Here is a 15,000-nt window from a genome sequence, read left to right on the forward strand (position 1 = left end):
TAAGCCTTAATGTCCTGAGAACAGAAACACTTGGTGTAGCTAAGCCTTAATGTCCTGAGAACAGAAACACTCGGTGTAGCTAAGCCTTAATGTCCTGAGAACAGAAACACTGTGTAGCTAAGCCTTAATGTCCTGAGAACAGAAACACTTGGTGTAGCTATGTCTTAATGTCCTGAGAACAGAAACACTGTGTAGCTAAGCCTTAATGTCCTGAGAACAGAAACACTCTGTGTAGCTAAGCCTTAATGTCCTGAGAACAGAAACACTTGGTGTAGCTAAGCCTTAATGTCCTGAGAACAGAAACACTGTGTAGCTAAGCCTTAATGTCCTGAGAACAGAAACACTTGGTGTAGCTAAGCCTTAATGTCCTGAGAACAGAAACACTCTGTGTAGCTAAGCCTTAATGTCCTGAGAACAGAAACACTTGGTGTAGCTAAGCCTTAATGTCCTGAGAACAGAAACACTGTGTAGCTAAGCCTTAATGTCCTGAGAACAGAAACACTTGGTGTAGCTAAGCCTTAATGTCCTGAGAACAGAAACACTCTGTGTAGCTATGTCTTAATGTCCTGAGAACAGAAACACTGTGTAGCTAAGCCTTAATGTCCTGAGAACAGAAACACTTGGTGTAGCTAAGCCTTAATGTCCTGAGAACAGAAACACTCTGTGTAGCTAAGCCTTAATGTCCTGAGAACAGAAACACTTGGTGTAGCTAAGCCTTAATGTCCTGAGAACAGAAACACTTGGTGTAGCTAAGCCTTAATGTCCTGAGAACAGAAACACTCTGTGTAGCTAAGCCTTAATGTCCTGAGAACAGAAACACTGTGTAGCTAAGCCTTAATGTCCTGAGAACAGAAACACTTGGTGTAGCTAAGCCTTAATGTCCTGAGAACAGAAACACTTGGTGTAGCTAAGCCTTAATGTCCTGAGAACAGAAACACTTGGTGTAGCTAAGCCTTAATGTCCTGAGAACAGAAACACTTGGTGTAGCTAAGCCTTATGGTTACAAAACCGTGACATTTTAAACTGCGCTTAATAGTTAAATAGTGGTTAATCGCTGCATCCCTGGTCCTGCCTGGGACAAGATTTTGAGCGCTCCGTTTTCCATTGTTCCAGTCTGTTGCATTACATTCTGTAAGGTTTCATCACCCCGCCATGGCTGTCAGAAGCCATGATGAAAAATCACATTCTCTGGTGGTGTGCCTATCACCCAGGGGGAGCAGGTATGTCATCAACGCCCTCCACCTCTTTGCCCAGACACAATAGTCCTGGCCAGTGTCCCTGTGCCAGCCGACAGGTGTCTGTGCCAACCCCCCCTCCTATAGCCACCGCCGGCACATCTGGCTCATTTATCACTCTGGCAGTGCCCTCCTCCGTTGCCCCAGTCCTGGTTATCTTGGCAGGGAGCTCGTTATTTGCAGGGGCCGGCCACCGGGGCAATCTCTTCCTCGATTATGAGCCAGACGTCTGGCGAGGCATGGGAACACAAAAGAGAGGAGGACAGCGAGCGAGGGGAGAGGGAAACTATGCTCTCACTTCCTTTCCTTTATCTGCCCTTGGTCTTTGTCACCCGCTGGGCCCAGAGCACCTCGGGAGCAGTCTGCCCCGCCCACTTCTCGCACTGGGCCCAGAGCACCTCAGGAGCAGTCTGTCCCGCCCACTTCTCCCGCTGGGCCCAGAGCACCTCAGGAGCAGTTTGCCCCCTCAGATTTTTGAAAGTTTTTTTTTTTTTTTTTTTTTTTTAAATAAACATAGGCTATAATATTATAGGCTGTGTATGGTAGTTGAAACATAGTTTCAAGTTGACGTTTATATATGTTTGTAGTTCAAACAAAAACATAAATACTGTATAGGCTACATACAGTACAACACAAAAGGCTGTTATTTACCCTTTGTCGCCACCTGGTGAGTAAATATATATGTAACTAAAACCATTAAAATTGACAACCGGTCCGCAACTTTTTTTTGCATGTATCTACCGGTCCTTGGCACAAAAAAGGTTGGGAACCCCTGCTCTAGAGGACACTAGATGAGCCTAATGGAAGAGAAAAGATTTCTACCTTCTGAAAAGGCAATACCAGCCAAAATAAACATTGTGTTACATTGCTTTGAAACGTGTGGTCTCCCTTTTTTGTCAAGTCCATTGAGCCCGGGCAGTGGCAATGTACTTAATCTGGTGATTATGGATCTTTCCAGGAGGCTGAGAGCAGTTTGGAAAATAGCCTTATGGTTACACCTGCTCACTCTGTTAATTTAAAATGAGATATTCCTCTAAATCTGGCTTCCAACCCCCTAAAAAATGTTGGTGCCGCACTTCGTGCGCCACCAAAAATTCCCCAGAGTTCGCCCCCTCAGATTGTTGGCTTGCATGATGCCCCTGAATGCAGCACTACTAAACAGCATAAAGCAGGGATACTCAACTTGCTTTGCCCGGGGGCCACTTTCGTGAAATGATAGAAGTTAATAAACAAACAATATACATTTTTCTGTAGCGGATTGTAGGTTTTTGGGGTGTCAGGCGGAGTTTAGTCTGACAATGTTGTGCACACCGGATAGTTAGTTAGGTTAAGTTAGTTAGGTTAAGTACATAAGTGCCTGGGTAGCGAGCAGACGGCGGTATTTGACAATTTAGCAGCTAACTTATTCAGTGGGTATCTTGCATGTTGCGTTCAGGTGCACTGTACTTTTTTGAAATTCCATCGCGGGCCACACAGGGGGCGCCCGGGGCCGCATGTGGCCCGCGGGCCGCAAGTTGAGTATCACTGGCATAAAGTATTCTCCATTTACCTCAAAACCTCCACATCACATTACCTGATCACTGGCTGACTGCAGCCACAAACAATAAGGAAATGCAAATAGCCCCTGTGTGGGAGTGGGGATCAGATGAAATGCAAATAGTCCCCGTGTGGGAGTGGGGGACAGATGAAATGTGAATAGCCCCCATGTGGGAGTGGGGGACAGATGCGGTTCGGCTCTCACTCCATTTCTCATGCTATTAACTCCCTAATCAGACTGAAATGAGATTGTGAATGAGATCAGATAGGACGTAAGAGGATGATAGATGAGACGGAGAGGGGCAATGCAGTCTCTGGAGGAGGGACATTTCGAGGGAAAATTAGTCTTATATGCCACCGTCATAAGAAGCTAACGTCTTTGTTCTTGCCACAACCAGTTTGTCAGTGGCAAAAACACACAGCTTGATGAATGAGCCTCCTGGCTTTAAATAGGGCACAGGGAAAATGGCTTGCTTTTGGAAAATGTCAAGTAACTGATGGTTGTTCTAAACCTGACGTCAACTGTGAGACGTTGACAGACAAGATTGCACTTCAGGAGGATAACGATGTTTGTTTAAATGCTGAGCTAAGATTGGGCATCCTGGTAGTGTAGCGGTAGATTCCCTGCCCACCAACACGAGGGTCACAGGTTCACGCCCCCATGTTGCCTCCGGCTTGGTCGGGCATCCATACAGGCACAATTGGCTGTGTCTGTGGGTGGGAAGCTGGATTGGGGGTATGTGTCCTGGTCACTGCACTAGCGCCTCCTCTGGTCGGCCAGGCCACTTGGTCGGGGCGGAAGGGAACTGGTGGGAAAAGCGTGATCCTCCCACATGCTACATCCTGCCGGTGAAGCTCCCACTGTCAGCTGAAAAGAGCGGCTGGCAACTGTGCATGTGTCGGAGGAAGCATGGTGCTAGTCTACGGCTCTCCCCAGATCGGCAGAGGGGGTAAAAATTGGCCAAGTACAATTGGGGAGAAAATCAGGGGGGGAAAAGCTGAGCTAAGATTTTCTGCATTTAGTTGATAGAATAACTCTAAATCCACAAAGGTGTGAGACTAAATACTTCAAAGAAAAATGACATTGGGTTTGACAGAGGGACTTTTTCTACCTCTATCCTAATCCTCATCCTCATTCCTCATTCCACATCTTTTGGATTTAGGCTCAGTGTGTAATATGCACCTCGGGCCAAATGGCAGATAGCAGATAAGACTTTAGCGGGGCCACGTGGAGATTGTCAGGGTGTGATGGTGTCCTTACCGGTGTGTAATTAAAGTGTTACAGGCTCCTCCTCCTCATTTGTCTCAATGAGGCCCGGAGGCACACGGATTACGTTCAGTGCAACTATCTGATGGCTTGATGAATGTTGTGCCAATTATCCCTTAATAGCAGAGGCGTTCAGCTGTGAAATGACGCCCCCTATTGCAAACTCTGCCCCATGCTCCTGATTTTGCTGTTGTGTTTGTGTTGGTGTTGGTGTTTATTGATTTGCATGGCCAAAGTAGTGCGTCTTCATTCTTTCTGACACATCTAGATATATCTAGATATATATATCTTCATTCTTTCTGACACATCTAGATATATCACACTAGTACTTGGATGAAGAGGTGTTGATAATAATTAGTTTTAATAAACTGCAGAGATAGCACATAAGCACAAATGAGCTGTCTGTTTGATATAAAGCCTTTTAAGTATCTCCTGTGTTGAAAAAGCACATTGCTAGAGTTTTAAGCCCTTTGAAAACATGCCAGCCGAGGCATCTGGGTAGTGGAAGCACTTGCCTGACAGTACCACCGTGTAGGGGTGGGAATCACCAGATGCCCACGATACGATACTAAAACGATACTTGAGTCACGATACGATAGTATTGCGATATTGCGATATATTGAATATTGCGATATATTGAATATTGCGATATTTCGATATATTGTCTAACTCCTTTTCCTACCTTTTCCTTGACCTCACCGTAAGTAAAACATGCAGTGTTTTTTTGTTTTGTTTTGTTTTTGCCCAAAATGTAGGCTACATTATTAAGCTTCTCTGGACTCAATACGCCACTGCAGGCGCGGACTGCAACATCGGGCGCTTCGGGCAGATGCCCGGTGGCCTGGCATGGCATGGCCTGCAAAAAAAGAAAAAGATTATTATTATTTTTTTATATCGATACTTGGCGTCCAAATATCGATACAATATTGTCAGGCAAAATATTGCGATACTATGGTGTATCGATTTTTTCCCCCACCCCTACCACCGTGGAGACACGGGTTCAATTCCCAGTATTGGTACTTCTGGCTGACTGGCTTGATCAGAGGTTCCTACAGACACAATTGGCCATGTCTGTGGGTGGGAAGCTAGTGTGTCCTGATCGCTGCACTAGCGTCTCTGGTCGGTCGGGGCGCCTGTTCGGGGTGGAGAGGAACTGAAGGGAATATCCTCCCACGCGCTACGTCCTGCCGGTGAAACTCCTCACTGTTGACTACACATGTATCGGAGGAAGCGTGTGCTAGTCTAGGGCTCTCTCTACAATTGGGGGAGAAAATGGGAGAAAAATCGGAAAAAGACTCGATAAAGAAAAGAAAACATGCCAACCAAGCTAAATTAAGGGCATCACATCTATTTAAGAGCATCAAGGAACCCTGCCTCGACATCGATGTCCTTTCATTAATCAGATAGTCACAGGAAGCACTTTAAATGTCAAGTTAACACCGGGTCCCCTGCTTTGATCAGCTGTCCTTTCAGACGGGGTGTGGGACTTGAACCTGTGACCCGTCTCATTACAGGTCCCTCTGCCCGCAGTAGCCGGGCTTTCAGGGAGAGAACTGCCGGGTAATTAGGTCACTCCATCAAAGTCAATGCTCTCAATGCCAGGCACGGTGCTGTGTGATGGCCTGGGTGAAACGCGCCAAGTCAGCGGAATCCAGAACACATTAGCGTGAAAAAAGCGAACCGGTCACACGCCTCATTGTACCTTTCATCAAAATTTAGCATGTCAGTGGTAATGCATCAAATATGAACACTGCTGGATGTCTGCGCTGCAAACACGCTCTGTGTCCAAAACTTTGAAGTTCTTTTCACACACAGTTCATTGAATGACAATAGCTCCGCTTAACTTGAACTTGAGTTTTGTCCAAATTGATTTAAAAAATGTACCTACTGATTGACATGAAACAACAAATTATACTCTTTTAAATGATAGTAGGGAGTTTAGTTTTTGGTTTGCAAGATGTCTATATTTTGGAGATACTTTATAATAAACGTCTAGTAGTCATCATTATTGATATTACTATTTGTTTGCCCTCCAAAAAGACTATCTATTATATTCCAAAATACTCACTTTAGTTGGGAATGGCTTACACAGGAGTAGGAAGACTAGCCATGTGATTTGTCAGAAGTCTAAGGTGTGCTCCAGACAGGCCCCAGCCATGCATGACCAGCCTAATATGCTGGAAGAATTACGAGCAGTTTAGACGGGACATGACTTTAACAAGGGAAGTCCGCAAGATCACTCCCCTGCTGTTTAGTGTCATTCCTCAGCAACTTTAAAGGCCATGTATAAAGTCAGCCTTATCCTGCTGTTGCTTCCAACATGCTTTAAACACTCAGCATGCTGCAGTGTCAACAGGCAGACCACACATTGCTGGGACAGCACTAAACCTGAAAGCATAGGGAAGTTTAAGCAAAAATTCCACCCTGAAACATGTCAACACTGCTGAAAAACAGCGGTGTACCTTGCATTTATCGTTGCAATTTTGTTGTTTGGTGTTTTCTTGTTAATCATGCAAATAACTAGACTTAAACATAGATGATGTAACGTCATGTCAAGATATTTCCAGCACTGCTACAAGGAAGTAGAACCCTTTCAGTGATCTAAACCATCAACAGTAAAGATCAGGTTTTGGTGTCCGTCCCACAGAATCAAAGGGGTTCTTTCTAGACTCACCATCTGTCTGGATGGGGGGGATCTGCAGCACTGGCATTCCTGATATATATTCTTTATTGCTTTACAAGGACAGATACAAGCACAATGGCATATTGCAAGTAAATGCCCATTGCCTTGTATCACAGTATTTATCTGATGTTAAGTGGTTTTCAAAACTAATTATTAGAGCAGCTTGTATATTATGGGAGTTATAGGTGCCCATGTTAACTCATTCAGGGCCAAAGACGTCTTTGACGTGTTATCAGGAATAGCCCAGAGGGCCAATGACGTGTTTGACGTGTTTTTGTTTTTATTACTGCAGCGCGTAGTTCAAACACTTCCCCAGCCTCTGACATAGTATCAGGTCCCTAGCATCTAAGACAACACGTGAACAAACACATACCGCAGCTGTTGTTTTGAAATTGAGCAGGAGGAAAAGCAGAAAACGGGTAACGCTTCCTTGTGCAGACAGGAGAAACGCCATTGAAACGCCCCTCGGCGCGCTGCACGAGCTGGAGTCGCCTTCCTCTGTGCCAGCCGGGAGAAAACGGGAGAAAGTAATCAAGAGATGTGTTTGATCATCGGAGGAATGAGGAAATGATCGATCAGTTTGCGAGGGCGGTGAGGACGTGTTGAATAGCCGAGGGGAAAACGGGAACGATCAAATAGCAGGGAGGATACGACAGGGAGACATGGACGAGGACGGGTGGACCAGAACAAAACAAAATAAACACACAAACAGCTAACAAGGCAGAAGCGGCAGTCACAGCAGCCCGCTGTCCGTTCTCAAGAGCTATTCAGTTGGTTCATGAAATCGCTGGGCTGCGTGCCCTCCAGTGTTGCTCCTGGCCAATCCCAGCGCCACAGGGCGTGGTTATTGCTTATCCTATGTGGGGTTAGAAATCTAAAAGGGGGATCGTGTGTGTGTGTGTGTGTGTGTGTGTCTGTCTGTCTGTCTGTCTGTCTGTCTGTCTGTCTGTCTGTCTGTCTGTCGGTGTGTCTGTCTGTCTGTCTGTCTGTCTGTCTGTCTGTGTGTCTGTCTGCACACTCACTCACACCGAGTAAACTGTATTGTTGAATGTAAAAAAAAAAGCACTTCATGTGTATATATATATATATATATATATTTTTTTTTGTCATTTGTGTCCTAACGAATAATATTTACATGTCTGATGTCAATACAGTTCAAAATAAAATAATTGAGAGCGAGTTCTGCCTGAGATTGTGCCCTTTTACAAAAATTGCCTTTTCTCCTGTTTATTTTCTCAGGGAGACCTTTTGGGTGAAAACAGGGTGTATATAAATGGCTATAAGTAGAGTACAAAACATGCTAAAAGCTCACTTTTTTTTCCTGGTGAACCCAGAGACGTACATCTTCATTTTGAGGTATTGCAAATCACTTTGGTGCTAATAGATAATTTACTGTGGGTCTTGAAAGATGACCAACAATTATGAAAATCTTTGGCCTGTGCTAAATATTGGCAGTCCTAAACTGGCCATGAATGAGTTAAGGGATTTCTAACTTTCTAAATCACCAAACAACAGAAAGCAGCAAATAGTAAGGAGTGAAGGGTCAGGGGCATAGTGTGCTGCCAATATTCCTGTGACCATAAAGTGATCATGCAAGAGGCAAGTTCTAGGAAAATCAATAAATCAATAGCTAAGGAGAATGGGATATTTTAGAACAATTAGAGTGAGTACTTGAGAAGGGGTGGGTTTCAGTATTTCCCTCAATTTAAGTGTGCTATAGCTTCAATGACGCATTGGAATGAGCAGCACCCGGCCAACCTGTTGCATATAAAAGTAGACTAATGTTGGGTTGATAACTATAGTTGCTGAGTTTGTGAATTTGTGGTCATACATCATTAAAAGCAGGACCAGCCTCCACTTTGGCACAAATATAATAGCTCAGATTGATGAATTGCAAGGTTTGCTGTTTGAGGTGTGTGTGTGTGTGTGTGTGTGTGTGTGTGTGTGTGTGTGTGTGTGTGTGTGTGTGTGTGTGTGTGTGTGTGTGTGTGTGTGTGTGTGTGTGTGTGTGTGTGTGTGTGTGTGTGTGTGTGTGTGTGCGCGTGTGCGTGTGGGGGGCTGGGTGTGGGTGATTGATTGGGAAGTCAATTAAGGAACGATTTAGGAATAGACAAGGCAGCGAAGGGTAAAATGAAGCACATACACCTAAACACCGCAAATGACTTTCTTGCTGGAATTGGCTTATCTTCTGATACCAAGGCGAAGCCATATTGGATTTCTCACACTTTCCTCCCTTGACACGCAATAAGGGCTCATCCATCAATAAGCGCATCCCCCTTTTGTGTGAAAGACATTCTTTCCTATCCTTTGTGTGTACTGCCTTTCACCATCCAAATCAATATCCAATTTTTCCACCCAGTTCCTCACTCCTTTTCCAAAATGTAGAACTCCCTGAACTGGCCCTTGGCCATCTTACTATTGACAAGTGACTTTCTGTAATTATCCTATCTTCCACTAGTCTGGTAACCAGCCCCAATGAATCCTTGTGCTGACAACTGCGATTCATATGGGGCTGGATACCAGGCTAATCTTACACTTCATCTCAGAAAAGACAACCCCTCAGCTTCCCGGGGAACATGCTATTTCTTTCTATTTTATTTATTTATTGGTTTATTTGACAGGGACAGTGCATATCCCTCCCCTCCCTCCCTTGATATGTGAAGCGCTTTGAGTATCTAGAAAGGCGCTATATAAATCCAATCAATTATTATTATTATTATTATTAATAAACATTGCTGTGTAAATATGACAGAATTAGCCAAAAGGCTAGTTTAATCTCAACTTTTTCTCTCATCTCATCTGCAGAAATCAAACACGGACCTGGAGGGGCCATAGGTCAGGCGATCACTAGGTCAATCCTAAACCTCATATTCTAAAGCGAGGATGATGGTGGATACCACCAGTGCTTTCCCTCTCCATAGAGAGTGCACACATTAGCTTAGTGAAGCAGGCTCAGTGTAAGACTGGCTGGTAGGAAAGGAAATGTTCTCAGAAGCTCTCCCCTGACAGTTAAGTGGGGCCATGTTTAGTAATGAGAGGAATGGAAGTTTGTGCCTTGTGCACTGTGTGGCTTTTAAATAGGGTTTTATCGGTTTATGGTGCTTCAGCTCAATACATTTAGAGAGAATTATACAGGAAGTCTAAACTGTTGCTGCCCACTCAGGGGATTAAAAGCAAAAGTTAGTGCTATGCTGAATCAGAACTTTGAATTATGGAGGCTTTGTGTTTGGCTATTTTCAGGTATAGCAAAGTCATGCTGAGAACGACGTATTGTAGTACAACACGTCTACACACCCTTCTCTTATCTCACACACACACACACACACACACACACACACACGCACACACACACACACACACACAGCATGCTGTACACACAACTCTACCTCCCGCACAGGTTCAGATAAAGTTCATGTTACATCGATGCTCAGAACAAATACTCACCCAATAGGAAGAGAGAGATGACTCCTTGATCATCTCTCAGGTTCACATCTGGTGAAAAGCATGGACTGTGTCACTGATGTTATGTCATATTTAGACCGCTAAACTGACAGGAAGACAAATAACAAGCCTTTTTGGTTATGGCTGCCACGCTACCTATAAGAGACTTTATGTTTATATGACATTCCTTTTTAAATAAGTGTTTAATAAATAAAATAAAAACTTGCTTAATCTTGGCATCAACACACCAGTGAATGTGCTTTAGCCAGCAGCAGGCCATTTGACGGACAGAAAGCCAAACACAAAATGTCTCATTGGTGTAACAGCTGTGTGTTCTCTCTACCAGTACTATGGGATTGTGTTGCCTGTGTTTTGACAAGTGTAATTTAACAAGCCAGCGAGCAAAGGTCAAGAGATCAAGGATATAATCATGACCTTGTCAAGTCTAGGCAACTGTAACTCAAAGTACAGACAGGCTGACATGAAGGCCATTGTGACGTAACTGAGATAAATTGTACTTTTAGCCCAGTAGAATATCACAAATCCCTCGTTCTGTAGACATGCTTTAGTTAGTTCACATGATTTCAGAATTCTTGTTATAGGTTTATAGCACTTTGAGTTACATTTTATGTATGAAAGGTGCTATACAATTAAAGTTTACAATTATGGACAGGCAAACTAATGAGGGTCATCCTTAACCTCAGCCCTAGAATGCACATTAGCCTTGATTTTGTCTGCTATATCCATGAATAAAATAAGTTATTATTATGATTATGATTCTTATTATTATAGCCTACTAAACCGTTTGTGGAGGCTCTTAGTAGTGAATGCCAGGCTGGGATTTCCTCATACGTACTGTCTGTACGTAAGGTGTTGCGTGACAGAGGGCAATATAATGAGAGACCTTATGCTGATCATGCTACAGAATTAATACTCTTATGAGATGTAAACAGCAGCTACATGCCAACACAATGAGGCCTAAGCTGATTACCAGTCACACTCCCTGCAGCCCTGACAGGCAGCGAGGAGCGACTTAGAAGGAAAGCCCCTCTTGCTTCAAAATACACTTCAAATTTGACCTCTCTGATTTAAAGGTTACAAGGAACTCAACTGACTGCAACAACTAGTCGATTAATCAATTAGTCGATCGACAGATGAATCGTTCAGGCAAATTTTTAAGACAAAAATACTAAAATTCTCTCGTTCCAGCTTCTTAAATGTGAATATTTTCTGGTTTATTTAGTCTTCTATGACAGTAAACTGATTATATTTGGGTTGTGGACTGTTGGTCACATCTGAGGATGCCATCTTGGGCTTTGGGGAAAAAGTGATGTCATTTTTCACCATTCCGTGTCATTTTATAAACCAAACGATCAATTAGTCAAGAAAATAATCGTTAGTTGAAGCCCTATGGATTACTCTTTTCAGTCTTATGTGTGTTCTAATTCTACAATATTTCCTCTCTGAAGAAGATCCATTATAATTGTTAGGCGGGTATTTTTTCTCTCTATGCTTTGATTTCGGCCATCTATTAAATAGATTTGGTTTACAGGCAATACAGCAGGCCTTAAAAAGTTGCACTCCTAATGTTATCGTAAATTCTACTTCAGTCGTATACAGTATCATGGTCTGGTGCAAAAGTATTAGACTTGTTTTGCAATATTTATATGACTTCATGGGGCAAAGGAAGTCCTTGAACAAACTATTGGCAAGCGCTTGCCCAAATAAACATTTTAGAGGGCAATCAATTTAAAAGGTTGGATGCGGAAGACCGTTTTCCTGGCATGTGAACTCACTGATGTAATGAATGACATTGGTTAACGTACTGTTGGATATTAAAGGGCATATGATAATTGATACGTATACCACTACTACACCATATGGAGTGCAACATAAGCCAGGTGTTTATGACAGCCAACATAAATATGAATTTCTTAATTTTCATCAAGCCCACTTTTACTAAATAAGAAAACAATAGTCAGCAACATAAATAGTCTTGTGCCTTTGGGAATTATTCCAGCTAATCAAACATCAGCAAAGAGACAGGTTGTGATATTCTTTGTAAAATGTTCTTGATTGTTATGTTTACTGGCAAATCGAAACGTGTTGACATCCACGAAAATGCTGTCCAAAATCCCAATGTGTCTTTCCCCAGTTTCAATATATCATGTTTCCCTAAAGAAATATTTCCGTGTCTGTATATAAACAGAGTCATGTTATTTCTGGCTATGGTGCATTTTAAATTTAAAGATTTGGCCAAAGTTACATAGAGTGCTTGGCTATATGATTGTACATGAATGTGGTTTATGCCCCAGGCGGCTATCAAAAACATTCCATACGTTGATTTCCTCATCTGTGCACAGTGTCTCTTCTTGGAAGGCTAAATCTGGGAGGTCTTACATCAAATCCCAAACTTACACACAGACATGCATTCTAACCTGAACAACTTGTTGTCCAAAGAGACCAACAGTTAGGACCAGTGGTGCTGATTCAACTCTGATCCAAGTCTTGAGTGCCTTGACGGGAATTGAATTCAACTTCTAACTAAGAGGAAAACAATTTCAGGTGTTCTGGAACTGAGACAAAACGTTGTGGCTTTGAACAAAGTCCTAAGGACTGTGATGTTGATTTAGGTGTTTTAGTATGTAGTAGTAGTAACTTTTTTTCTCTCTTCTCTTTCAGAAAAAGAACATCAGTGTTTTGCTGAGTCTCAGTGTGCTGGCTTCCTGGGGAGTGATTCTCCTGTCAGCTCGCCTCTACTGGATGGGCAACAAGCCCCCCAACTTCTCCAACTCTGACAACCCTGCGGCTGACTCACCACATTTTCTCACCCGAGTACTGACGTTCCTCCACCTGCCCGCTGCCAACGCCTGGCTGCTTCTCTGCCCTGACAAGCTCAGTTTTGATTGGTCCATGGACGCCCTGCCCTTGGTCAGGACCTTGGCGGACTGGAGGAACCTTCACACCGTTGTTTTTTATGGTGGATTTATCCTCCTGGCTTTGTTTGGCCTTCGGGCCACCGCTACCAAAGCCAAGGAGGCCAATGGGAAAGCCCAAATCGCTAACGGGAAGTCAATCACCAATGGGAACGGCTACCACACGCCTTACACGAACCACAACACAAACTCGGAGCCAGGGGCGACAAAGATCGTACTTAACGGGTCGGCTAAACTCCATCACTGCCCTCCACGGACGTCTCTGCCCCCTACAGAAAACGTAGTGGTGTTTTCCTTAGGCCTTCTAACATTACCATTCCTCCCAGCCACCAACCTATTGTTTTATGTTGGCTTTGTGATTGCGGAGAGGGTGCTATACATCCCCAGTATGGGCTTTTGTTTACTGGTTGCCGTGGGTGCGAGGACCTTGTATGTCAGACTGAGGACTAGAGGCTGCAAGGCCGTGCTGCTGTGCCTCTGCACGGGGCTCGTGCTGCTGAATGGAAGTAGGACTGTTATAAGAAACAGGGATTGGAGCAATGAGGAGAATCTCTACAAGTCTGGGATTAGCGTGAACCCTGCTAAAGGTAAGCAATGGGCCCTAGTTATCATGGCTTTAAGGTGGGTCTGTCTTCTTAAGTCCATATTTCAAGAGAGTTAGAGAGGGTGTGTAAACATAGTTTTCAGCCAGTCTCTCCAGCGAGTATAATTTTGAAAGATGGGAAAAGGTAGGGTGGTGTGCGAGAGTGAATAGGGGTGTATGTCTGTGATAACGGATCATGTATCACTTGGAGATGGTAAAATGTTGAAATCAAGCTAAAGAAAAACATGATTTTGCTGAATTAAATAACTCGTCACAACTACAAAACTGTTGATCCTGGCAAATTAACAGCCATTACCAATGACATTTTGATAATAGCACTAACAATGGGTGCTAATATCAATACTAACTAACACTAGAATTGTGTTTTTCTATTCTGAAAATGTTCCTTTTGACTCACACATGTCTTCTGTAGCCTGGGGTAACTTGGGGAACGTGCTGAAGAACCAAGGCAAGATGGCAGAGGCGGAGAAGGCATACAGAAACGCTCTGTACTACCGGGGGAACATGGCTGACATGCTGTATAACCTGTGAGTGGTAAAGATGCCCATTCCTCTTCCTGCCTGCGATGTCTTGACACAAACGAGTTGGATTCCTGCCATCCATCAGCGGAGATTACAGTGGGAGAAAGCGGGGATGAGAGAGGGGGGAGGGAACGAGGCATCGTGTCAGAGCGAGTGACAGACAGACAGACAGGAGGTCTTTGAAGACAGCCGAACACAAATAGATCTGATAGAAGAGAAGAGAAGCAGCCGCTGAGACGCAGTGCGAGGCCTGATGCAAGAGTGTGACAAAGCCACAGGAAATGACACGGGATGCACCATATTGGATTTTTTGACAATATTTTCCAGCTCTTTTGGCCGATTGCCGAATCCGATATGATATGCATGCCGGTCTTTTTCCATCTAATTTCAGAGATCAAGTCTCTCCTGTAGTGGAATGAACACATTATTATGCCCACTCTTATGGTGATGGCCCACTGGCAGATGCACACATAAATACAGTGCTTTTCCAAATGTACACATTCACTGGGCAAAATAAGAAAACAACTTCAGCTTAGGTAAAACATGCCATATTTTTATTCATGTGACATTTTCTTTCAAACAAAACTAAGTATTTAGTTAAGCATTTAGTCAGGTATCGAGCACTTGGAGCATAATTAAAGCGTCATTTTATCGGCATCGTCATATATCATATATACCGGTACTGTATATATACACATATAGATATAGATATATAGATACTGTATATCATGTGTCATATCGGCAGAAAGGTTCATTTTTGACCAATGGCGATATTTC

At 43.5% G+C, this 15,000-nt stretch overlaps 1 protein-coding gene across 1 annotated transcript in view; it reads left to right on the top strand.

Moving 5' to 3' along the window:
- The window catches only part of tmtc2a (transmembrane O-mannosyltransferase targeting cadherins 2a), a gene marked incomplete at its 5' end in the record, with an annotated part of 95,842 nt that overhangs the window by 54,857 nt on the left and 25,985 nt on the right, over positions 1-15,000 (top strand). Inside the window, 2 exons of the mRNA XM_083658718.1 lie at positions 12,845-13,685; positions 14,115-14,229. Coding sequence (XP_083514844.1) covers positions 12,845-13,685; positions 14,115-14,229 — 956 coding nt within the window. The remainder of the gene's footprint in view (positions 1-12,844; positions 13,686-14,114; positions 14,230-15,000) is intronic.

Source organism: Poromitra crassiceps (genome assembly GCF_964638095.1).
Source record: "Poromitra crassiceps genome assembly, chromosome: 2".
Classification (NCBI taxonomy): domain Eukaryota; kingdom Metazoa; phylum Chordata; class Actinopteri; order Beryciformes; family Melamphaidae; genus Poromitra; species Poromitra crassiceps.